General features: G+C 52.7%; 1 protein-coding gene across 1 annotated transcript; it reads right to left on the bottom strand.

The window, feature by feature from the left end:
* Positions 1-175: 175 nt before the first annotated feature.
* CFAP70 (cilia and flagella associated protein 70) lies at positions 176-23,565 on the bottom strand. The gene is made up of 29 exons (XM_035548999.2): positions 23,467-23,565; positions 22,963-23,106; positions 20,727-20,913; positions 20,266-20,364; positions 19,924-20,003; positions 18,724-18,900; positions 18,208-18,390; positions 17,650-17,741; positions 16,407-16,506; positions 15,319-15,453; positions 13,589-13,756; positions 13,269-13,352; positions 12,688-12,779; positions 9,944-10,004; positions 8,694-8,885; positions 7,931-8,062; positions 7,140-7,265; positions 6,478-6,611; positions 6,270-6,385; positions 5,929-6,111; positions 4,863-4,993; positions 4,663-4,733; positions 4,066-4,201; positions 3,244-3,387; positions 2,365-2,526; positions 1,862-1,951; positions 749-850; positions 407-454; positions 176-256 (listed from the first exon to the last, which is right to left on the bottom strand). The coding sequence occupies exons 2-29, from the start codon at positions 23,086-23,088 to the stop codon at positions 176-178; spliced, it is 3,432 nt and encodes a 1,143-aa protein (XP_035404892.1). The 5' UTR covers positions 23,089-23,106; positions 23,467-23,565.
* Between the last annotated feature and the right edge of the window lie 629 nt (positions 23,566-24,194).

Below are 24,194 nucleotides of genomic sequence, written 5' to 3'. Positions count from 1 at the left end.
CCCCCTCCAAACGACAACGCGCTCGTGTGGCCACACCCCTCCGGAGACCACGCCCCCATTTGGCCACGCCCCCTCCCCATGACCACGCCCCCCCCGGGCGCAGCAGGGAGCGGGCGGCAGCAGCGGGCGCACGGGGCTGTATTTATTTATTTATTGACCGGGGGGCGGGGGGCGCTCAGAAGGCCGGGTTGCCGAAGCCGAAGCGCTGCTGGGCGGCGCGGAGCTCCTGCAGCAGGGCGGCGGGCCGCAGGCCGAGCTGCGGGAAGGAGGGCGGCACCCCAGCGAGCCGCCGGGTTTCGGGCTCAGAAAGGGCGCTTTTGGGTAAACGGGGTGCTGGCAGCCAGGGAGGGCAGAGCTCGGTGCCCTACCCGGAGCCAGCCCCTGCTCCCCCCCCCCGCGTACCCACCTTGACGGCGTACTTGTAGCACTGCTCTGCCTCCAGCTGCCGCCCTCCCTGGAAAGACACAACCGTGGGTTATGGGGAGGGTTGGGGGGGGGGGACGCGGGTAAGCAGCGAGCGCTGCCCTGCCCGGGAAGGGTGCTCAGCAAGAAGCACGCTCCCCCGGGGCACGCGCTCAGCAGGAGAGGACAAGCAGCGAGGCTAGGTGCTGCTCTTGCCCTGTGCAGTGATCTTCCCTAAGCTTTTTCCCCCTGGGATCTAGGAGATGTTTTCCAGGCTCCTGAACAGGTGCAGATGAAGCCTCCCCCCTGCACCAGTTTGGGGTTTGGCGGCCGGCTGGGCACTCACGTGCAGGCAGATGAGGGCCAGATATGCCCACGCCTCGGCATTGCTGTTGTTCAGGGCATTGGCTTCAGAGAGAGCGTCCTCTGCTTCCCCCATCTCCTCCAGCTTGAGAGAGAGAGAGCAGGAGAGGCGTGAAAAAAGGCAAACGGCAGGCAGAAACGGCTTCTCAGTTCTTTGGAGCAGGTGCCTGTTAAAATCACTACAACAAAAGCAACCAGCAGAACAGCAGGCGCTGAGCTGCTGGGTGCTTCCCCTGACGGGGCAGCAAGGACAGGACTCAGGGCAGAGAAAACCAGACAGGTACTAACACCTCCAGCCCCAGGAACCAAGTGGTCCCGCTCCACCAGGAGCTCTGGTGACCTGCTGGTGTGCTGCTGCCGTGGCTCTGGTCCTGGTCCCCCTTCCCACAGAAGCTGGCTGCTCAGCAGCTCCCTGGAGGCAGGGGGGGGCTGCCGCGTGGTCTCCTTGCTCTGCGGGCTGCTCCCAGCTCCCAGGCCACACTCACCTCCCTGCCTTTTGGAGTCTGCAGCCTCTCGGGAGGTGTACGTTTGGCCAAAGGGGAAACAGAAGTTTGAGTTCCTCCCTGTTTGTTTCCCTCAGCCAAACTCCTTTGGAGGAGCCTCTCGAGGTGCGCCTTTGGGAGACGCCGCGCTGCTGGTGGCTCTGTCTGGGTGTCCTTGGCAGCCCTTCAGAGGCGCTGGATTCCTCTGGGCAGGGAAAGCACCGAGATTCCTCTGTGCTGACATTCTGCTCAGTTCTCTTGTGGTGACATGCAGGTCATGCGCAGGCAGGCACTCAGAGCAGAGCCCAGGCCCAGATCACACGCCTGCCATCACATCTGGGGAGGGAGGCCCTGGCAGGCCTGGCGGCAGGACAAGGCGGGGAAGGAGGCTGCTGCTGAGGGTAACTGTCTTATTCTCTACCTCCCCTATGAGCAGCCTGGGGTGTCACCCTGGGACTGTGACAGGATGGCCTTCAGAAGCATTGGTGTGACAGGCAGTTAAGCTTTTCTTTAATAAAGGGCATCAAGTAAAAGCAAGCTCTGCATACCGTGCCACAAACCCAGCTACAGCACAGGTGACGTGAAGTTGGGATCTCACAGGTAACTGCACTTACTCTGTAGCAGGCGATTCCCACTCCCAGCCAGGTGAGACAGGATGCAGAGTTCTTGCAGGCCTGCAGGTAGGTCTGCTTCGCCTTGCCGTACTGCCAGGAGAGAGATTATCACGTTGCTCTGCGTTAAAAGCGTCCCTCCACAGTGGTCCCTCTCCTCAGGAAGCTGCCGAGTGCCCCATCTCCACTGGGGCTCAGACACCCACCGTCCCCCCTGCTGCCGGAGGGGCTGAGGGCTTGATCGCTGCCCCCAAAGCTGGTGGCTCTAGCTCCTGCCAGCGTAATGCAGTGGCGTAAAAGACACCCTCATTGATCTGAGGATGAGAATATCTCGGTAGCACGCCGAGACTGGGAGCCTGGCACAAAGGAGTAAGCAGCTCTGCGAAGGCTTTGCTGGGTTGTGGCATTTAGCTATAGCTGCAGATGTGTTTTATACCTGGGATCCGGGATCTAATGCTGTTCACTTTGTTGCAAATTCCCTTCTTCCACTCCTGCTGCCTTCTCACCTCTTTCTCTTCCAGGTAGACGGAGCCCAGGCGCAGGTAGACAAAGTGCATATCTGCAGCATCCACCACAAAACTGATGGTTCGCTCGTAGCACTCCTTCGCCCCTGCAAAGTCTCTCTTCAGGTAGCACAGGTGCCCTTTCAGAGCCCAGACATCTGGATTCTGTGCACACAAAGCCAAAGAGTGAGGCACGGCTGGGAGACGGGAGAGAGAGAGACCTGGAGGAGGGCCAGGAACCCCTGTAATCAGCAGACAGGAAGAACCGACAGGTATTTGATTGCAGCAGAACAGATTTTACGTACAGAATAAAAATCAATTCAGCAGGCTGCCTGCAATGAAAGCCCCCTCCAGCCTTCCCTGCACGGTATCCTGGCCTGAGCAAGGCTCCCCCAGGTACTGAATACACAAGTAGCATTCGGAGATGTCAGCTTTACAGTCCTCTGTGCCTTCCATTCAACCTGACCCTCAAAAGCCGCCTTCTTCTGAATAGCAACCTTGTTTCCCATGAAACAGAAGCTGACTCACCAACACAGGGAGAAGGGATCAGGATATACGTGTTCAAAGGGAAAGGAAAGGCAGACAATGCAGAGAGAGCACTTCTCGGTCAGAAATGCTGCCTGTCCGTGCAGAAGACGATGGACAGCAAATAATAAGCTGGGTAAGGAGGAGGGCAGTGCTGCAGCCACAGCCTGGCGCGGTTAATCACCTATGATTGCCCTCCCCAGCAGAAACTGCTGCAGACTTACGTTAGAATTGCTCAAGTGGAAACGAAGCACGGGCTCTAGGTTCAAACACACAACGCAGGCAGCGTCTGCTGCAGCGTTTGGCCAGTCTCCCCCTTTGGGGCAGCATCCTGCACTTGCGAACACAGAGGATTACCATGAAGTCGATCCTAACGGCCTCGCAGAGACATTCTTCACATTTGGAGAAGTCTTCCTTCAGCAAGTAAGTCCGGGCCAGCGCCAGGTAGTACGCGCAAGAGGGGCCTCCCAGCAGCTCATGGGCAAGCGCCACGTGAACAAACTGCAGAGGAACAGCACCCCGACACGGTTAGGAGAGCAGGCACACCCCGGGCATCCCCAAGACGCTGCTCCTGCCCTGCAAACACACTTCAGGAGGACTGCCTCGCGCCCACTTGAGTTCCATGAACAGGAAACAGGAGATTTTCTCCCCCCCCTTGCTTGAAAATTTACCTCCCATTACTTCTAAGTCTGTTTTGCTTTAAGCAGCTCTTTCTGCCACGTAAAATTAAGGCAGACAGCATAATGTGGCAGTCAGAGAAATCTCACAGAGATGACTGGGGGGGGACAGGAACATCCCACAGGTGAAACAAATTGCTCTGACATACGCAAATGTCTGAAAGAAGAAAGGAGTACTGGTGTAGTGGAAGCATCGCAAGAATGCATCTCATCTCTGGACGTACAAGAGCACGTTGTTCCCTCCACAGCCAGCAGTGCCGAGCTGAGACACTCCGAGAGCTTTGCCTGCCTGAAGTGACTTTGTCCTCAAGCAGCATTTTGGTCTTAACGCTCTGCCTGGCCTTAGTTTTGCATTTCTGGGCAGTGGTTTTGCTCTCTTGGCATCTGGGGTAGCCTCGGTTTGCTCTCTAAGCCCAAGAGAGGTCCTTGCTGGAGCTTGCCACCAGCAGTTTGGTAATTATCACACCTCCCTTCCTCCTCCTCCACTCCGTGCCAAGCTGACCTGGATGGCATTGAATTTCATCAGGAATTCCACTGCCTTCATGAAGATAGTGCAGGAAGGCTGGCTAAGTCCTGAAATGGGGGGCGGCCCTGCAAGAAAATGGGCCTTCATCAGTCCCAAACCGGGCTTTTCATTCCTGAAATAAGAGCAAGGGCTGAGACCTTAACAGAGACAGTGGGATCCCAGCAACACAGTGTAAAACCCAGGAGATGGCAAGGGAGGCTGGAGCAGAGATTAGCACAACGTTTCTTTCTGAAGGGCTTAAGATTTTTGTAAGATACGTGAAAAGAAACTATATTCTTGACCCACTAGTTTTCCATGCCAAACTCAGAGTAAGAAAACGGAGATTTGTAACTCAGACTTGTTAACTGCACTAAGACCCCTGCCTCCCCAGAACAATCCCGTGGAGCCCAAAGACCCCAGCACTGCCACCTCTTTGGCACCCATAGGAGAGCGGAGCTATAGAGGAGGCAGATCACAACACAGAGGAGATCCACAGGGACAGTTTAAGAGCTGGCATCTCAGGAGGGAGACATCAGAGCAGCCGGTGAAGGCAGCTGAGTGCAGCCACACGTGGAGAGAGCTGCACTCACCTACCGGTTGTCCATCCTGAGATATGCTCTCCGAAAAAAAATCAGGATGAACCCCCTTTGCTGAAGATTCCCCAGCTAGGGAGAGAGAACGAGACTCAATGTCTTGCTTTGGCATCAGGACGGCCACGGCTCAGTGCCCCCAGGTTACCTCCCTCCCTGCTGATCACACGAGGCCACCTCCCAGCCCTAGGCTCTCCCTCTCACCCCAGACCCCACTCCCTGACCTTCTGGGGCTGCCTCCGATGCCAGAGCCTCTTCCTCAGGAGCTGGGCAGGCCAGGGCAGGCTCCTCCGCCGCCTCTGGCAGCCTGCTGGCTGAGCCGTCTGGAGGCCCCTCTGGAATGAAACCCCCCAACAAGCATTAGGTCCGTGCAGGCTTTGCCTTTATCTGGCCACTTTGGAGCAGAACTCCACTGAAACGGGGGGAAGAGAGAAAATATACCAGAACTACCAGATTTCTCTAACTGGGATGAAAATAGCTTGCACAAGGTAATACGTGGCTCTGGAGTCTTTAGTACAAGATTACCATATAATGCTAGAGATAGGTATAAATGAAGCAATATCCTTTCCTTCGTAATTGCGGAGGGTGAAAAAAGGCACATGACCCTGTAGGCCTGCTTGAAGCATTTTGCACAGAGTGGGGACAGTGTTAAAAATAAAGCCAACTGGTATTTTCTGCAGCCCAGCCAAATACTTAGGACTTGGCTCGGGGTGAGGCCAGATTCGCAGAGGCTCCAGAGGAGGCCTTCAGCTCAGAGTTGCCACTAAGCAGCTGTTTTGCCCTTTGTGAGTTGGTCAGACAGTGCTTTCTGCGCGGTGTTGGGACGTCACAGCAACAGCTTGCATGGGAGCTGAACCTGGATGACCCCGGTCAGTAGTACAGCTGTCACGGTAGCAGCCCTACCCTTCCCTTCCAAAGCTTCACGAGGTACGCTCACTTCTTCCAGTTACCCTGGCCACTGCCCACACGTCCGTATATCAGCAGCACTGGGCTGGGCCAGAAAAATAAATGTGAAGGCTGGTTCCTCTCCTAGGCTCTGGGTAAGACAAAGCACGGGCCGTGCTACCTGCATTTCAGCTCCAGCATTTAAAGCAGGGCACTTTCTCTCTCTGGCATAGTTCGTGGTCAGGCTGTTCAAGCTCACAGCCCACTTCTGCTTCCTTTCCCTTTGCGTTTCTCCTCTTTGGTCTCACTGTTCACCATCTCGCATACAGCTTCAAGTCTCCTCCTTGCTAGCACGAGGGCACCTCCTGGTTTTGCTAGGAATTACCTGGCAAAAGCTGTTCTGGGCCTGGACTGGTAGACCTCACATACGCGGCAGCAATTTGCTTTTTCCCTCCTTTTCCCTCAGAGATGCTTCTCTCCTTGGCGAGCTGTGCTTGGAGTTGCTTCTTAGCCTCGCGGAAGGCCATTTCTGCCTGAATATTGTTATTCTGCAGCTCATAGAACAGACCTATGGGAGACAAAGAGCAGCATGAGAAGAAATCTAGCCCTTAGCAAAGTCCTCCCCTTAGCCCTCAAATTAGAGCAGTGGGGAAGAGCAGCAGGGTAAGAAGCAACGTTCGTCTCTACAGGAATGCCTTGAGCACACAGGCCGGCTTCCTTTTGTACCTGAAAGCGTCCAGGCTACGACGTCGGATGGCTCCAAGCAGCACGCATCCTCAAAGAAAATCTCTGCCTCTTCGTAGTGCTGCAGCACGACTGCCGCGATCCCACAGAGCAGCAAGCTGGGGGCAGGCAGACAGGTGAGCCTTGCAGGCCCCCATCGGTGGCGTGGGGGACTCCCCTCACCTCCCCACCCTCTGGGAACACACAGCACCTGCGCACGTGGTGTGGATCCAGAGAAAGAGCCTCCCGGAAGCACTCCTGGGCTTTGGTGGTGTCCTCGAGCAGGAGGCAGAACGCCCCGTAGTCCAGCCAGTACTGGGTGTTGTGCTTGTCCTGAGCTATCCTCTGGGCACAACAGATCGTGGGAGTAAGGGCTCCTGCCATCGTGCCCAGCACACGCAGCGCACCGGGGAGACAACTCTGCAACAGCCACGGCTTTCCTCTGGCAGAGTTTAGCAACAATCAAGCCCTTGTTTATCACATGCTAGGGTTTCCCTTAACTGGGATCATGCCGGGCTTCCTCTAAGCCTCCTTCACCTATCGGTGCCCTCCAGCTTCAGCTGACCTCTCAGCCCTCTGATAGATGTCCCCAGTGCTGACCCAGCGCGCCTTTTGGACCAGCTCACCCCATTTTCCCTGGCCTCAAGGCTCAAGTCCTCAGTGACCTGGCCAGCCTCTGCCTCACATCCTCCAGAGAGCAGCATCTCCCTAGAAAATCGCTCGCACATTCAGTGCAAGTACCCCGCTCACGTTCACCTCCCTGCTTCGCACACAACAGACGAGGCTGGCTGAGCTGTCAGCTGCAGCGATGGTGTGCTGGCTGCCAGCCCGGACACGCGGGACAGAGACAGGAGGGAACAGGGGCTCCTTCACCTGCTGGTGGTAGAGAGCTGCCAGCTTGTAGTCCTTGTTGACTTCAGCTTCGTGAGCAAAGAGCCAGAGCTGCTCAGCCGTCACGCGGGTTAGAGGGACAGGAGAGGCAGCTTCCTCGTGCAGCAGCTGGTAAGGAGTGAGATAGAGTTAGCCCTGGGGAGGGTAAGAACGGTTTGTGTGCTCCTCATTCAGCAGCAGCCCCCAGTCCAGCACCGGGCAGAGCACACCTTGGCATGGCTAGGGCTGGGTGGGTTGGAAAGGCAAGCTGCCCCAGCCTCTTTTTGGGGTGGGACACAGCCCTGCAATCCTGTGGGCCCACGTCCTTCCCAGGTACCTCTACCAGAGAGGGAAGGGGCAATATCTATTTATTGGCAGCTGTGGCGAGTAAAAGCATCCCCCAGATCAAGACCACTTCCAGCTTCCTTTGTGGTGTCACTGGTGACCCCAGCTCAAGCTGAAGGTCTGTGCTCTGCCCGGCTGGGGGGCAGATGGCACAGGCCCTGCCGCCCTCCCCAGGAGCCGGCTGCAGCAGCAGCTGCTGGTGGTCCCTCGCATCCCACCAGCTGGATTTTGCAGCAATGGGATCCAGATGCAATGGATCCTGTCTCTGTGTGTGGCTTGGGGCCCACGTGTGATAACTGCAGCAAACGGAAGCACAAGCCTGCAGCTGTCCTGAAGGCGAATGTGCCCCTGCCTTCACTAGAAGCAGCTTCTAACCCAGATCCCCAGTGGCGCTGTATCCCAGGCTGACCATCCCAGCTCACCGAACACATGCCAAGGTTTCTCCCTACCTGGTTCAGGGCAACGTGCATCTGATCCACCAGGTACACGTACAGCTCACTGAGAAACGCCTGGAACTGCTCCTGGGTCTCAAACGCCGTGGTCTTCAGGTATTTCTCCCTCACAATTTTCACTACAGCATACTGTGGAGACATGTGATACTTGGGCAAGACAGATTCCCCCACAAGCTCCACAATCGTAACAACACAGAGCCAGAACACACATTTTCACGGACTCATAGAATATCCTGAGTTGGAAGGGCCCTACAGGGACCAGTGAGTCCAACTCCAACTGCCTGAAGCTCTAACTTAGTTCTAAGGAAGAAATCCAGCCCAGCACTGATAAAAGGAAAAAAAAGTAAGCAGTGATGAATTCCTTTCCCACCTCCCACCTTCCCTGACACACAGATGCCCCTTTAAGGGACATGTGGAGAAGCCCCTTCTCCCTGGGGAAGGCTGTGAGAGTGCAAGAACAGTCAGCTTTGCCTTCCATGGGATACAAACACGGGGCAAATAGGTGTGATCAGGTTTGGAGTCTTCCCCTGTTGACAGGAAAGGTTCTCCTGGTGTGTGACCAAAGCAGCCTGCTGCCTGCTCCGTTAGAGGAAAAACCTGGCCCTCCCCATGCCCTCTGCAACAGCCTGGGTGGCAGGAAAGGATTCTGGAGCAACACGGAGTAACACACTAAGTTACCACCATGGAGCAGCAGTTCCTCACTGAGAAACTGCCTGGACAAAACAAGTAGGGAAGTAAAACAACACAATGGACTCTTTGCCTTTAGCTGTTCCTTGAAAGCAAAATATTTCCCAGAGCTATTGAGCTCAAAGTTGAGTACACGCTTCTGTTCCTCCAGAGTTTGATGGTCTGTCGCTCCTTGGTCAGGCAGCTGCTTCCCAAATAGGTCGTGGTATTCACTTAGGATGGCAACAGCAATGCTTGTGACATGGTTGTGATAATCTTCCACAGCCTAGGATATAGGAAGTATCAGGAAATAAATAAATAATCAAACTCCAAAAGTCACTTAAGCCATCAACCTTGAAATGAGTTTTATTTTCCAGAGCACCCGCCCCCAACCCCACCTGACACAAATCTCAAGTAGCCTGTCACACATCTTTTCCTGTCCATACCTGAAACATTGCTACGTAAATACTGTGAAATACAGAAGCGCTCCTTCATAATGTTATCACTCCTGCTTTATTTTTCAATCAGAACCCAGTGTTTCAGTCATCATTGCCTTTTCTATAGCACTACAATTAGCTGCAAGTAAACTATATCTCATTTGCTGGGAGCCCCTTAAAGCCATGGGCAAGCCATCTTCTGCAGAGCCTGTAATCCCGGTGGCAAAAGCCTCCATGCACTGCAATAATCAAAATGTATCACTTTGTGCACTCCAGACAGTCCAGCACAAATCAATTCTGCAGCCACACTGGGGTCAGTTATTGAAGTACTGCTTCGTCCCCCACTGTTGCTTTGAATTTCCCATCAGCCAGGAGCCATCTGAGGACAGGCTCCTTCAGCGGCTGTTCTGTACCTAGCGAAGACCAGACAGTGGTCTCAGATTGTTTTCTGGGGCCAGGATGTTGCACATGCAAAAGTCCTCACAATTTTTTTTTTTTTTTGTGGGGTGACCTGGTTGAGGCTGATTCTGTTCATGTTTGTCTGGGTCTGAAGAAGCACGTGGGCTAGTCTGGGACAAGAAATTGCCCATAAGCATACAGTTCTGGTACCTCCCCAGCACCCAGTTCACTCCCAAACACTCCCACACTGCTGCTCTCTTCTCTGCCTTTTCCAGATCTTGCCCCTTTTTATGGGCTGCCAATGAGAGTAACACAGCCCAGGAAAGATTTCCCAAGGCATAATGCTACAAAGATAACACATCCAGAAGTTTTCTGTGTGTTTCCTCTGCAAATCTCATCTATAAGTTGCTGCAGAGCTCAGACTGAAAATTAAAATCCCTTATGTGAGAGGGACAAGGGCAGAAAGAAGCGGCAAAGTGGTGGCAAGGCCACAGGCTCTTGCACATACCTTCTTGGCTCCTTCAGTCCGGGGAGGCAGCAGAGGGCGAGGGGGAATCATCTCCTTGACCCTGTCAATGAGAGGGCAGAAGAGATCGGCCTGACATCCTGCCAGCGACGCTCAATTGTCTCAGGTGCAGGCAGCCTGTAGTGCGAGGGCTCCAGCCTGTCATCGTGTCCTTGAGACACCTTGCAGGGACCAACACGGGAGAAACTGTGAAGGCTCTGACCAAGAATGAACTGTAAAGACTAGGGCACCTTCATTCAATGCTTGCAGCTTGTCATAATGTTTGGGAGAACTAGCTACTGCCTCGCTCCCTGCTGATGATTACACTCCATGGGGATTGGATAAGATTTATTTAGTTATTTTCACCAGGCTTCACTGACCCATTACACAAAAACTCCTGTAAAAATTCAGCCCAGCAGGTAAGGTTAGCATTTGTTATTGCTAGCAATCAAAACCACTCTCCCACAGAAGCAGACCGTCTTATCAAGTTGTTATTCCTTTAACTCACAGCCTCCTGGGTCTGCCAGAACACCTGTAAGAAAGGACGAAAGCTCTGAAGAATGTTATCACTGTAAACCCTGGGCCACCCCATCCATCAGCTCCTGACATCCCACAGTGCAGCTGCAGCACCTTATTCTTTGGCCATGCATCGACTCCTAGACACCATGTCACGCCTGTCTGTGTCACTACTAGGGTTGCAACGACCTTCCAAATATTGATTAAAAGGCCTTAGGACTACAGTAATATTAAGATTTTACTGAAAGCCTTAGCGTCAAAACAGCCTAAATTCTTTGGGATTTTATCAAGATTTCCTGTTTGCTGGCACTAAAACACCTTCAGTCCTTAGAAGGCAATCCAGCCCACCAAGCAGTGTCACATCCCTGTTTTGGCCCCTGCCCAACTAACAAAGCACACTGCTTCCCCCACACCAAAGCAAAACCGCTCCTACAACCATTCTGCCGGCTCGCAGAGCTTCCGAGCAGCTGACTTTGCCAGGCCCTGACCTCCGGCCACTTCTCCCATGCAAAACTTCTGTATATTCAGAGACCTGAAAGGTTTCAGCGCTGAGCAGGGGACTCAGCTCCCCTCCCGCCTCGACAACGGGAACGGTGATGCCGCGGCCTCTGCTCGTGTCCCCGTGGGACCTGCCACCCACCATCAGCTGCTTTTCCTGTAAGGTCAAGGGAGGCTGCGCAGCACAGCTCCAAAATGTCCCTTCAGAAAGCTGCCGTCCTGCTCTCCTTGCTGCCATTCCTGCCGGTCCCTTAGCCCACGCAGGACGTACCCCCACAGGACACAAATACAATCATCTGACTCCGCGTGGGGCTGCCGTAGGCGCCAGAGGAGTTGTCGGGTCTGTGGAAAGCGTTGTGGCCGTGAGCAGCAACAAGTCCTCTTGCACAGCCTGCTGCGCTGCCTAGTGACTGGTGCCCTCGTTCTGCAGTGCCTCCCTGCAGAGGCCTGTCAGCACTCCTCAGGAAACCCACGCTCACAACCCCACCCTCAGAAGAGCTCCCATCACTGATGCGGTACCTCTGCTAGGGGTACAAAGGAGAACCAAACTGTTTCACTTTAAGATGAGAAAGAGAAAACCAAGCACAACAACAACCCAGGCAAAGCAAGCGAGCAGAAGCGGAGGCTGACGGAGAATTTTGGACGCAGCCCAGGAAAGAGGGCTGTAGTTTGCTAACGAGCTATGTATTCAAACAGCCTTCCAGGGAAAAAAAAGCACTGCTGATCCCATCTGCCAGGACACATGTACGTGTCATCAGCTCGAGCCCCTCAGGACAGGGCCCTCTCCACTATTCGGAAGTGCTGATTTTCCAGGCTTCACATCCACAGATGCACATGGCAGGTGAGTGAAGAGTAATTACACTGAATTCATGCACGTTGCAGTAGAGTAGGAAGCAAACCAAAAAGGTCAGGACAAGGTCTGTTGCAAGGGGGGCTCACTTTCCCCAAACCTGTTTTTCCTAGAAGACAGCAGGCAGAACAGAAGACAATGCACATGCTTCCTGTTCAAAGAACGACTGCTGCTGTGTGGTTTCTACTCGCATTTCTGTTTGAAAGAGACATACTGCCTGTGCATGTTATGGTTTATTCATTTGCTGTATTTTCTCTTTTTTTTATCCAACAAATTATACATACTAGGCCTTCCCTAGACTGTAACACAGCAGGACTACCACTCTGCGGACAGGAAGCAACTGTCTTAAATCAAACAGACGGCGAAAGACTCGAAACCTCAGAGATGAGAGGGCAGCTCTACAGCAGAATGATGTGAAAACTAACGGAAGAGCCCAGGAATGGGTAGAAAGTTGTGACAAAACTTCAGAAAAACAACAGAATGCCATCTGAGAGTTACAGCAGCACTACCGAGTGCAGCCCACTGGTGGCCAGCCCTGACCAAGCAGCAGACATCGCATGCAAGAGGCGACCACAAGGGGATGAATAGGAAACCAAGCCTGGACAGAACACAGATTTGGTCATGCTGCTCTGGTGTCTCCCTTTTTGAGGTGACTGGCAGGGAGATGCCAGCTCAGATGAACACAAATGTTTTCCAAACCCACCCAGTGCCACCTCGGAAGCAGTCTGGCCCAGTCCTCCTGCTGATTTCAGTGGGCTTTGGATCGGACACTCAGATGGTGCTCACGGAGCACACTGAAGGGTAGGCTCACTATCCAGTCCTGTTTCTATCCTGCAGGAGAACTGAGTTGTCAGCCCCAGGGTTATAGCATGTCTTTACACACCTTTTGGTGAGCTCCTCTCGCAATCGTTTTGGTACCAAGGCCTTGTCCAGCTTTATCTCCATCACCAGGAACGTTCCTGCTTCAGCATATTGCTGTGAACATAACCATTACTCTCTCAATGTCACACTATCTAAAACCATTACTGGCAAGATGAAAGACTGAGCATATAGCTACAGATCTTCAGCAAATCTTCTTTAAACCGAAGACGTATAATTTGTTTTATAACCCGTGCTCAAAGTGATTTACACTAACAAAATTATGCTCAAGCAGTCAGTCCAGGAAAAAAAAAAAAAAAAAGCTAATTGATTTGCTTGGACAATAAATATGCATTCTAGATGTTTGGAAGAGGAAGACAAAAAAGGAAGATACCCTCCTAAATAATGCCTGATTATTTATGACCTTCTAGCCCAATGCTAGACTGTCCTCCAACAGGATGTCACTGGAAGAACTCCAGGACAGCATCTGTGTAAGACATCCCTCGTCTCCAACTCACTCTTGAATAATTTGATTATGTGAAAGGTACAAAACACTGATGCAGTGATGGTCTAGCAGTTTTCTTCTCTTTGGAGATACAAAATTACCTGTCCATCAAGGCTGAGAGATTTTTCGGTATTTTCACCTTCTAGAGCAGCATCTGACAACTGGGTTTTTGGTGCATAGGACATCTGTTGAAGAATAAAAAAAAAGACATCTTGTTTCAGATTCAAACTTCACATCTTCACGCCTTCACAAACTCAGGATGTGACCGCAGTGTACATTTGTTCAGGCAGCATGTACTAAAATTTCAAGGTGACGAGTATCTCTCAGTTGGCTAGAGCAACACAGCATCAGTCCCTGTTTCCAACTACCTCTGATGTAGAAATGGTCCAACCACGTTGCAAAGTGCCTCTACAGACCTTACCCTTCTGTTGAATTCCTTTTCTCTGGTGCTCTTCTCCTTTTCTTCTCTCTGGGCCTTACTGGAAACAGCTCTGGAAAGAGGAGAGCTGATTCCTGGGGTGCATGGTCTTTCTTTAGTCGGACTGACCTGTGGCCTGAGATCCCGCAAAATGCTCTGCTGTTTTTTAGTCTGGAGAGGAGGGGAAAGGAAAAAAAAAAAAAAAAAAAAAAGGAAGTGACAAGAGAGAATCAAAGGACAAATTAGGCTTCCCCATCCTTTTTGCTTAACCTCTCACATCACAAAACACGCTGTCAGGGCCCTAAACGCATTAAGAAGCTCTGCAACCTCACTCTCTCCTCCTAGGCAGTTAGCTGCCTGTGCTCAAGGCCAGCTCTGATACTGTGCAGCTGCGTAGCCTCCAGTCAGACTGCTAAGGAAAGATCTGCCTGAGAAAGTCTCACTAGGGCCTCCCTGTCTTCTCTCAAGAACTTCGGTTTCACTGGGGCACTGGCCTTTGGTTCTTGCCCGAGCTACACGGTAAAAATGCTGGAGCCCAGCCCCAACCTGCTCTGATCCTGACCCACTGGCCTGGCGTGACGCTGGACCTGCCTCACAGCTATGGAGTGACCTGGTGATGCGGAGTGTCAGATGCACCTGGCTACCCTCCCCAGGTCTGCTCTGCACTTGTTTTTTGGTGCCCCTGCCTGCCCTGGCCTGACCCAGCTCCCAGCTCACCTGCCCACGTGGCGCAGCCTCCCTGACACACACGGGGACCCGCCAGGAGCAGATTTTTCACACACTACCTGTTCACACGCTGCTTGACCACTGAGATGGGCAGTTCCCCTCCCAGCTGTCAGGGATATAGGAGCTGGGCTGGCAAGAACCGAAGGGATGCAGGGGAGAAGGTGGAACAGCTGCACAGGTTAGCTGTTTACACCAAGGCCCAGGAGCGGCCCAAAGCATCCGCAAAACCAGAAAATGAGAAAAGCAGAGGGTGTCACCTCACTCGTGACGGATAAATGCCACAGGACAAATAACAGCACCATGCAGCCAGGAGGCCATTATTCCCAGCAGTGAGGCAGGGGCCAGCAAACAGCCTGCTTTTTGGTAGCTGGCACCCAGCTGTGGCAGGGAGGCACGGAGAAGGGCTGTAATTCACCCAGCTCTGTGGCCTGGGCAGCAGCACGAAGGGGGACGCGGGCAGTAAAAGCAGGCTGTGCATCTGTCCTCCTGAAACAAGCTCGAGTCTGTTTGGGGCGTGCTGTGGGAAAATGGAGATGTAACTGTCACTTTTAGCACCAAGGCGGGGGGAGAAATGGAAGACAAATAAACCTCCATGAGCTACAGCTGAAAGAGCTCCAGTGACAGCTTTTTTGGTTGTTGCCTGGGGTAACGCTATCCTTTTAGAGCCACTGTTTGCTCTTCCCAGCAACGCAGTTCATTTGCCCGTGTTCCTGAGTGGGGAGCGAGGAGTGATCTCACAGCTCTCCCTGCTCAGCTGCTGACAGAGAAGGGAGTGGAGTGAGATTCTGAGCCTCCCCCAGCCCCCAAAACCTGCTCACGCACACCCAGAAATCACCTGCCTTTGAGAAGACTGCACCTAGAAGCTGGTGTCGTTTTCCTCCAGCACCAAAAGGGCAGTGAAGCCTCAGAGCTGGCCCCTGAATACCACTCTGCCCGTACTCCTGCACCCACACTGCACAAACAGGCGCAGAGGTGGCGCGGAGCCTGGCTGTCTCGCCTGCTCTCACCTTCTCGAGCACCTCGCCATCCTGGTAGGCAAAGACACGAAAAGCGCCTCGAATCCGCTTCACGCCAGGGCACAGCAAAGGCACCATGTTGACATATGCCACGCCATGGAAGAAAATCTGCCTGTCCTCATCTCCCTGGAAACACAGATTGAGGCACTGAGATACTGAACAGACTGTTATTCTCTTTAAGGAAACAAGGTCACCGATCCCATTAAAAAAGGCCACCCAGCAAACTGATGCACCTGATGAGCCAGTGCCTCTCTGTCACTGGCACGCAGCCGAGACAACCTGGAGGAAAACACTGGAGTCATTCAATATGTAGAATATCAATTTTATTCCAACCCCTGCAGGGCAGCTTTTCTCTCTAATGCCCAAACTGTGCCACCCCTTAGGGCAGTCTTTTCAAGGTACAACTGCAAAATTGCCAGCTATCTCGTTCGAAATCCAAACTACCCTACCAGAGCTGTAAGGATGTCAGGTCTGACAGAAATCAGGTGGCTGCAGAAGTCTGAGAGCCTGGACCAGCAGCAGACCAGTGAGGGTAAGGGAGAAGTATCCCAGTCACAGCTGAAAAACCCTGGCACCGGTGACTGCTGAATGAGATTTAGAGCAACTGATATGACTTTGCCCTGGAACATGTAAGGAGTTCTCGTGTGTTTCTGTTCCTGGCAGCTGACCATTAGCGCAGGAGCTCATTCTTCATTAAACCACTCCAGTTCAGACACAAAAACATAGTTTAGTTACACCCAGAGAAAGAAGGCATGAATTTCTTCAAGATGCTCAGAAAAACACTGTCTGAAGATAAGCTCAATGAATTACTTCTCAGAAAGGAACCTCTCCCTGACCCCTCTCCACCAAGCTACCACAGACCATCAGTGAGAGATCTGTAGGCTATACGGAAGAAATCTTATCCTTTGTTTATTTAATAGTCCTATAAGGCTGATTAATCCCTTTACAAAGCCTCTAGCTCTCTGACTTGCTTTGGCTGGTTCAAGGCTGGTTTTGGTGTAACAAAGGCATTGAAAGAAAATGCCCAATAACACAGTGCTGCTCCACAAGCCATAACACCACACCCCCTCCATTTTTACCTTGTCAGCTTTGCTACTTTTGCCTTTGCTGGATGAGACCACAGGCATCCTGCAGACCTCCACGGGCCAGTACCGGCACTCTGCAATGCGCTTCTGCAGACTGAATGCAGAAGAAGGCACTGAGAAGACGCAGAACCCAAGCTGGAGAGCTCTCCCCGGTTAGCCACGCTGCCCTCCCTTCTCTCCCAGCAGCCCCGAAGACCCCTGCCCTGGCTTTGCTCTGCCCCACTCCGTGGGACACAGCATGCACTCTTGCGCCACTGGAACACACGTACTTTGGGGTAGGCCTGGTGGATTTCCTTTCCATCCACTGCTGTGGGCATTTATGGCACTAGGGGCTACAGAACGATTGCGAGAGCAACACAGTGTGTTCCTCTCTCCCCTGGTTACTTCAGAAACGCAGCGGATAAAAAGGAACATGATTAATGTTGGTATAAATTCAAAGCGGACCCTGAGCTCCCATTCAACACGCCTGATAACTGTGAAACCAGCAGGCAGGCTGATGAAAGTGTACAGGGGAAAAAAAAGATAGAAGGGAGTATTTCCACACATGAGGAATAAGTTGCCTGTGAAACTCAGGGCCACGATGCAGCTGAGGCCAAGAACGTTGCAGGATTCAAAGAGAAACGGGGTACCTACCCCGATCTGAGCACACCTAGAGCCATTAAAGGTAATGTTTATCTAATAAAAAGAGAAAATGAAGAGTGCCCACAGAGTGAAAGGATTTTAATATATCAGGAAAAAAAAATAAATCAACAAAACTCAATTAGCAGCTCAGAAGAGAGCTGTGTGGGCCACCCTACCCCACGTCTGCTCACCATAACTCCGCTGCCCCTTCCTTCAAACCTTTAGGTGACAGCCTTGAAGGGGTCATGGGAGGGAACGCAGCTGGTCAGTGTTTGCACTGCGGAGGGAACAGTAACCAGCTCCAATTGCTGGCAGCACAAGTGAACATTCACAGGCTGAAGACAGCACCTACAGCCAATTCATCTTCTCCCACCGTAACAGAACTAAGCTGCTGCCAGCAATTAAAGGCTGTTAAGCTCCTCTCTTGCTAATGCAAACACCTTCGGCCAGCAGACAGCACAAGAAGTGAGGCAGGGCAATGGAATGGCCACGTAAGAGGTCTATGAAAATCCACAGACTGCTGCTCATTGCCTGAGACAGGTCACTCAACTAAGTACATTCCAGGATGGTTTCTCCCCCGGCTCAGTGTTGGAGGGGAAGCTCTCGTATCCCTTACACAAGCACTGCAGCAGGATCCAGGTAACAGCGTCTTTCCGTGTCCCATACAATTCTCTTCATGCTTTCTGCCTGGATCCTAAACTCCCTGTCCTGTGAGAAGCAACACACGGTCAGAGCCAGGAGACCAAACTTCACAGCCTGCATCACCCCCAGACACCCCCCTAAAATGTTCCTTGGGAGAGAAAATGAGTCAGAGACGTGTCCCACTCACCACAGACAGGATACCCTAGCAGAGTACATTAGCAGCCATCCCTGCAGGCACCGGAGCCCATCAGTACTGAGAGCCTGGCTCACAAAGACAGAATGCAAAGTCTCAGCCCAGCAGCTCAGGAGTTAGGACAAGACGTGCCACGTTCACCCTAGGGAGCTCTTCTGTGGTGAGTTAGCATGCCCGCTGGCTCAGGAGAACCATCTCCATGCCTGGACACTGTGCAGGGAGCCCACCACCCACCCTTCCTCCCCTCCTCCCATCACGAGTCTCTGCAAGTCTTTCTCAGCGCCTTCAGGGAGGCTTGATGGGTCTCCTCCAGCCATGACACTGCCAGTCTTTCCTCACCTCTGTTTTGTTGAGCTCTCCATCCTCATCCTCATAGGGACCACCAAAGATGAAGGAGTTGGGTATGTTCAGAGCACCAGGGGCCATGATGTTAGCAAGGGACCATTTTTTGGGCCGGGGTAACGATTCTTTTTCACCACCAGGCTTCAGGATGCCATTCTTGAACAGCAAAGGGACTTCCTTCTAGAGAGACAGGAGAACGAAAGGACTTCAGTTTTCAGCGTGAGCAGGAGCAAGTGCCAGCTGAGCAGAGCTGGGCTTAGAAGGAAGAAAAAACAAATCATGGCGTGGAAGAAAACTGCCAGTTTCAACCCCAATCTTGCCACGCAATCCTTCATTTGTGTTAAAGAAGCACATCACACCTCAGAGACCCTGAGCAATCGCAACAAACCCTGCTGTGCCTCGAGCAGAAGAGCTGTGCACCTCACGGGCCTGGCCGTTTGTCCCCCAGTGTAGGACAACGACCTGCACTGCAGCAGCCAAAACCCAGCTCACTGTGCCAGGACCCACCCTCACCTCCCCGGCTGCTGGTACTTGCAGGCAAGCCACGTAGTTTTGCGGGGGTCCAGTGGGAACGAAGGCGTCAGGGACAGAGTAAGCTGCCTCCAGCGTGACGCTCAACAAGTTACCATTTGAAAGCTGACTTGCAGAAAGCAGGGGCTTCTCGGTGCGCACAGTCACTTCAAGGCCGCACTGTGGGACAAGGATAAATAGAGCCAATAACCGGACTATTATAACTTTCTGCTCTCGAAGGAGAAGCGAGCAGAAACCCAAGGCTAGAACGTATAATGTTATCTTATTCCTCACTTCAGATGTAAAAGAAAACAGATCAGCACAGGGAAGGAATTTCACGGTCAGTTTTTCCTATGCCTGAGTTACGGTATTTGTGTGTTTAAATCCGAGCCTACTGGGGGGCACGGCGTACGTATTGTCAGCGTCTCGTAAAAAAAGGCCATGGAGAGAGAACACCAGGGACAGAAAACAATGCCCTCGTGATTCAGCACAAGTCAAAGCTACGGCCACGCTTCAACTCTGCCCTATCTCCGCACACTGTACAGCCATCAGCTACCTGTCCCAACCCTGGATGGACGGGGGGGGCAGTGAAAAGCCAGCCGTTCAGCATTTTCCTTCCTCCCTAAGAGGTGGCCCCACACCTTTCTTGTTATGCCTCGCTTATTGTGTCACTTAAATACGGGAAAGTAAATGCAATATCCATCCACCTAATTCACTCAGAGTGCTAAGTGCGTGGAGAATCAGAAGCAAAGTTAGACACGCTCTCCCAGTCTCATACCGCATTTCCTGCTTTATTCACTGGGTACTTTTCAACCTGCTGAATGAACGAAGACCTTGCAGGAGAGGCAGTCAGAGGTTGTACAATAATAGACTGTGAGACGCCTTATCCACAAAAGGACTAAAAGTTGGGCAAGTAACCCTGCCTTTGCCTTTTCCCAATTTTTCAGCACTGTGCTTTCCATCTTGAATATTTTTTTGCAGGGCAATTTGGTAGCTGCACATATTAGCATTTCCTAGCACGACCTCACCTGTCATAAGCACCCTGGGACAGACGTCAATGGAAACTGGAAAGGCCTCCAAGCTTCTAACATATAGGGCTGTAACGTACCTGCGATGAGCTAGGCAGCTGAGTCATGCTCGCCTTCCCATTAAAAAGCAGCAGAGAGCCGAACGAGCGAAGGAACAGTTCCAAACTCCACATACCTTGGCCTCCGGGTGAAGGCTTTCTGATGGAGAGGTAGGCACGGCATACAAAGGAGCCAAGACCGTAAACGAACACTGTCCTGAGAAGAACCAGCAATGAGCACAGCGTCCACTGAGACCCTCTGTAGAGAAGTCACAGCCTAAAGCTGTGCCGCTACAACTCCTGAAGCTGAGCAGCTGCTGTCACCCCCCCCTCTCCCCACAGACCCAGCTTTCCAAAGGCTCTGTGAAACCCATTTTTGTCAGAAGGAGGTAACTTATAGAGAGGGGTTCATGAGCAAAGACCAACAAGTGCTGGGGAGCAAGAAGTGTTTATGGAGGATGAGAAAATCGATGTTGTACCTTGCAGCAGAGGCAGAAGGTCCACCACAGCCTGGCCAAGAGGCATGACCTTCTCCTCCTTCTGTTTCTTCTGCTTTTGCAACGCTTCTATCACTGTCACTAGGCAGAAAAAAAAAAAAAAAAGATAGGAGCTGGCAAAGTTTCTCCGATACTTTCAGATCAACAGACCAGAGCGGTGAGCTCCAACAAGGGCTGCAAAGGGTCTGTGTCAGCTCCGGCACAGGCTTCTATATCATCTCCCAAGGCTGACAAGAACAGTGAAGCCAAAGAGCCAGGCCAATATGAAAGGGGATTCTTCCAGCTGGCACAGACGAGAACAGAAGTGCTGAGACCCCCCCCACTGCTGCTGCCTAAGTGCTATTCTTGACCGAGTGACTCCTGCAGCAAGAAAGCAGAGCGCAGCAGCTGACAGCACCCACCTCCACCCCTCCGAGGAGCGAGGTGCAGCATCAGGTACTTACAGAGCACAGGTTTCTGCGCAACGTCGACCAAGGAGTTGGGCCCATCGGGGCGGTATTCAAAGCTGGTCGTGAAATTGTAGTTTGCTGTCCCGTTTGGCAAGACCTGAATGGTGGAGGAGTCTCCCAAGATCACTCCGTCGTACTCCACACGCACCAAAGTAAAAGGGGTGTCGCTTCTGATGCTTTTCTGTCAAACACAGACAGCAGATGAAGCAGCTGGCTCTGCAGCAACAGGCCCGTGACCAAAGTTGCCCCTGGGAGGCAGCTCAGTTCCGCACCCAGAACAGAGCGCACCGGTGGGAATCTTTGGCTGCTCCGCTGCAAGAACGGGGAGGAGGAACAGAGCTTGGCTGTGCCAAGACCTGCCTTTAGGAGGGAAATTTCCTGCTCCACCATGCTGTGGTGCCTCAGGGATCATTCAAACCTGCTGCTGGAAGGGTGGGGGCAGAGGGTGGAGAAGTCCAGGCTTCATCCCAAGAATGGGGATGAAAGGCACATCTAAAGCAAATCCAAAAATATCCCATAGATACAGGGCTTCCAGGAAAGAGGGGATTTTTGTTGTGTACTAAGAAGGTAGTCCCTGAGCTGCACGGCTGAGCTCACAAGCTCACGGGACGCTTGTGTCTATCACGTGGCAGCAGCAAGCCCTGCAATCAAGCCAGGGCTCCAGCAAGCTCTTTGGGGAGCTCTGGAGTTTGTTGTTACACCAGCTTCACGTCACTTGCTTTACACAGAGATGAGAAGGCTTAATTTTAAAGCATCTGCACAAAGGGCTGCAAACACAGGTGAACAGGCACAGCGACAGCACAGCACATCGCAGCCGCACACACGCGCAGCCCTGTCCAAGCAGGCAGCACCAGGCACTTCCCTGGTGGTGCAAGGAATTGCTGAGACAGGCAGCTGCAGAAGAGTCCCCCCACAGGAGAAACACGGTTTCCTTCTCCAGGCAGGGGGGAGCAGCCACAGCCCTGCACGCAAGAACTGCCGTACCCCAACCAAGCTTTTCTTTCATCTTGAGCAGCGGGGATGCCTGATCTCCCCGGGCCTGGCCCTGAGCTCCCTCTCTCCATGTCACTGGGGTAATTAGTTCCATATTGGCTTTTCCACAAAAAGAGACTTCATTCACTTGGTTTTAATCTTCAGTCCTCCTGACTGTCACCTTGAGCATATATTATGTGAAAGACTAAACAGAAGAATCCAATTAACCTTTCCCTGTACCATTAATTATCCTATACTCCTCTCATCTTTCTCTACATCTCCTCTAATTAAACAGATTCCACACTTCTTATAGATGGAATTTTTTCATATTGTTGTTCTCATTATTGCACCTTTGTTAGCCTCTCTCCTTTTGCCATAGCGTTTTCTAAGACAAAGCAATCAGAACCACAAGCAATATTCCAGATGCAATCAAACCACTGGTCTATTATTTTCAGCACAGTTTTCCCTCTTCTTACCTTCTACTTCTCACCTAAGGTGCTGTTTGCTGAACCCGTCAATGTGAGAGGTACTCAAATACTACAACATTAAAAAAAAGAAAAAGTAAAAAAAAAAAAAGTGGGCAGATGATTTTGGTTTGCTTTTTGTCTACAGCTAGAGCTGAAGCAGGGATTTGCATTTTTCTGCTTGCAGCAGTAGCTGAGATTCTCCTCCGTGTTCCTTCCTAAATGCCAGATCCTCACGAATACTTTAAGGCCAGCTGGGTGTATCACGCAGAACATGGAAAGCACACTAGTCATGTTTTCATCTGAATTAGTTCACGTTCTTGTACGGTAGGCACGCTGGAGTTACCGCCTTTTCAAACCTAGAGCCACCCTATTGATTTCAACACAATTTAAACCGCTGTTGTTGGGACAAAAATCGGGCTTTATATGCTAGAACAGGTCTTCTTAGACTTCTTTGTCTCACTGGTATGCATTTTCCACCATGTTTTGCTCAAAACACAAACAAAACCCAGTAATTTACAGACAGTCAGGCAGGGAAGTCAGAGACATTTCAAGTCAACAGCACCCCACAGCACGTCTCGACTGCTGCTGAGGAGATGCGTTCCCAAAGCAAGGTGAACCACAAGCCTCCGGTCTGTGCGAATGAGCCCTCGGTGCTGGGGACGAAGCCACAGGGTGGCATCGCTTCCTACAGCCTTATCACCTCACATCTGGTCCAGAATTGGATCGCAGCACAAAGAACCACTCGAGTCCCGGTTATTAAACCAGCAGAGATGTTTTCAGAAGCGCTTTACCAGGTCCTGTGCCTTCACCACTGTGATCTGCACTGCATTTGCCGACGGTGGCTGGGACTCGCTGGGAACAGCCTGAGGCACCAAACAGGATCCCTTTCTAGCTGACAGCCCCTCGGGGGCCTCCATGGCTCTGCGGGAAAAAGACTGAGGAGAGAAATGTGAAAATACCCTTCCTTTCTGCCAGGCTCGGCTTTGCAGCAGCCTCCGATTACACCCAGCGGTGACACGAGGCCTCTGCCTCCCCTGGGAGCAGCTTCCCCAGACAGTCGGGGCTCGGACATCAAACCACCACAGCGAGCACACGGCCTCACACGGGGCGAGCCCCACATGAAGGGCTCGGAGGAACTTGGAGGAACCCGAAGCAAAAATTCCCTGGCTCTGAGAGGAAACTCCCCCAAGCTGCGCCCCCAGCCCAGCCCCAAACCCCACGCGCCCAGGAGGGCCGTGACCAGTGCTGCACCCTCGCACCTGGCCCTGCAGCCCCCCGAGCCCCCAGACCCTCACCGTAGCGGCCCGGGGAGCCGTGAGGAAGCTCGGGGGTGCCGAGAGGGGAAAACCCCAGCGGGAGCCGGTCAGCGGGAGCCGGGCGCGGCGGGGGCGGCGGGACTCGAACACGCGGCCTTGGCGACCCCGGGGGGGGGGGGAGGGGGAGCGCGGCGCCGCGCCTCTCGTAACCACGGCGACGCGGCCGCTCCCGCGAGCTCTCGACCCTTGGTGAGAGCTCAGCCCCGCGTCACGTGCTGGGGACCGCGTGCCCTTGAAGCCGTCGTGGCCGCCATGTTGGGTGTGGGCAGCCCTTGCCAGGCCACTGTGGGGTGGGCAGGGGGCGTGTGACAGAGGTGGGATGGGCCCCCCCCCCCATATAGGGCCAGGCCTGTCCCCACCGCCCCCAGCCCCCCCAGCCATGGCGTCCTGCCCCCCTTCCCCATCCCACAGCGTCCACCCGGCCCCTCATCTTCATCCGTGGGGTGCCCGGGGACACCCCCATCCCCTCACGTCCCCTCGAAGCCAGGGATAGAAGAATGGGGGCTTGCTTAATCGTATTGATGATTTCTAAATAAAACAATCGTAATTATTAAAGCCAGGAATGAAGGAATGGGGGTTTGCTTAATCCCATTAAAATAGATATTGCTGAGTGTCTTTGCTTACTGCTGTGCAAATTAACCGAAACAAGGAGTCTCGGGGCCCCTCACAGAAGATGTTTCCTGACAAAAACGGGGAACCTGTCCCAA

The sequence above is a fragment of the Cygnus atratus genome, chromosome 15, assembly GCF_013377495.2.
Source record: "Cygnus atratus isolate AKBS03 ecotype Queensland, Australia chromosome 15, CAtr_DNAZoo_HiC_assembly, whole genome shotgun sequence".
In the NCBI taxonomy this organism is placed as follows: domain Eukaryota; kingdom Metazoa; phylum Chordata; class Aves; order Anseriformes; family Anatidae; genus Cygnus; species Cygnus atratus.
This window is presented reverse-complemented; position numbering and strand designations above follow the sequence as displayed.

Bases quoted from the DNA above. Each gene is read 5' to 3' on its own strand.
- CFAP70 (XM_035548999.2), bottom strand. From the start codon at position 23,088: ATGGAGGCCCCCGAGGGGCTGTCAGCTAGAAAGGGATCCTGTTTGGTG. The intron at 20,914-22,962 runs GTAAAGCGCTTC...TGTGTTTGACAG, and splicing joins TGGTGAAGGCACAGGACCTG to AAAAGCATCAGAAGCGACAC. The intron at 4,994-5,928 runs GTAATTCCTAGC...GTTTCATTCCAG, and splicing joins CCCAGAACAGCTTTTGCCAG to AGGGGCCTCCAGACGGCTCA.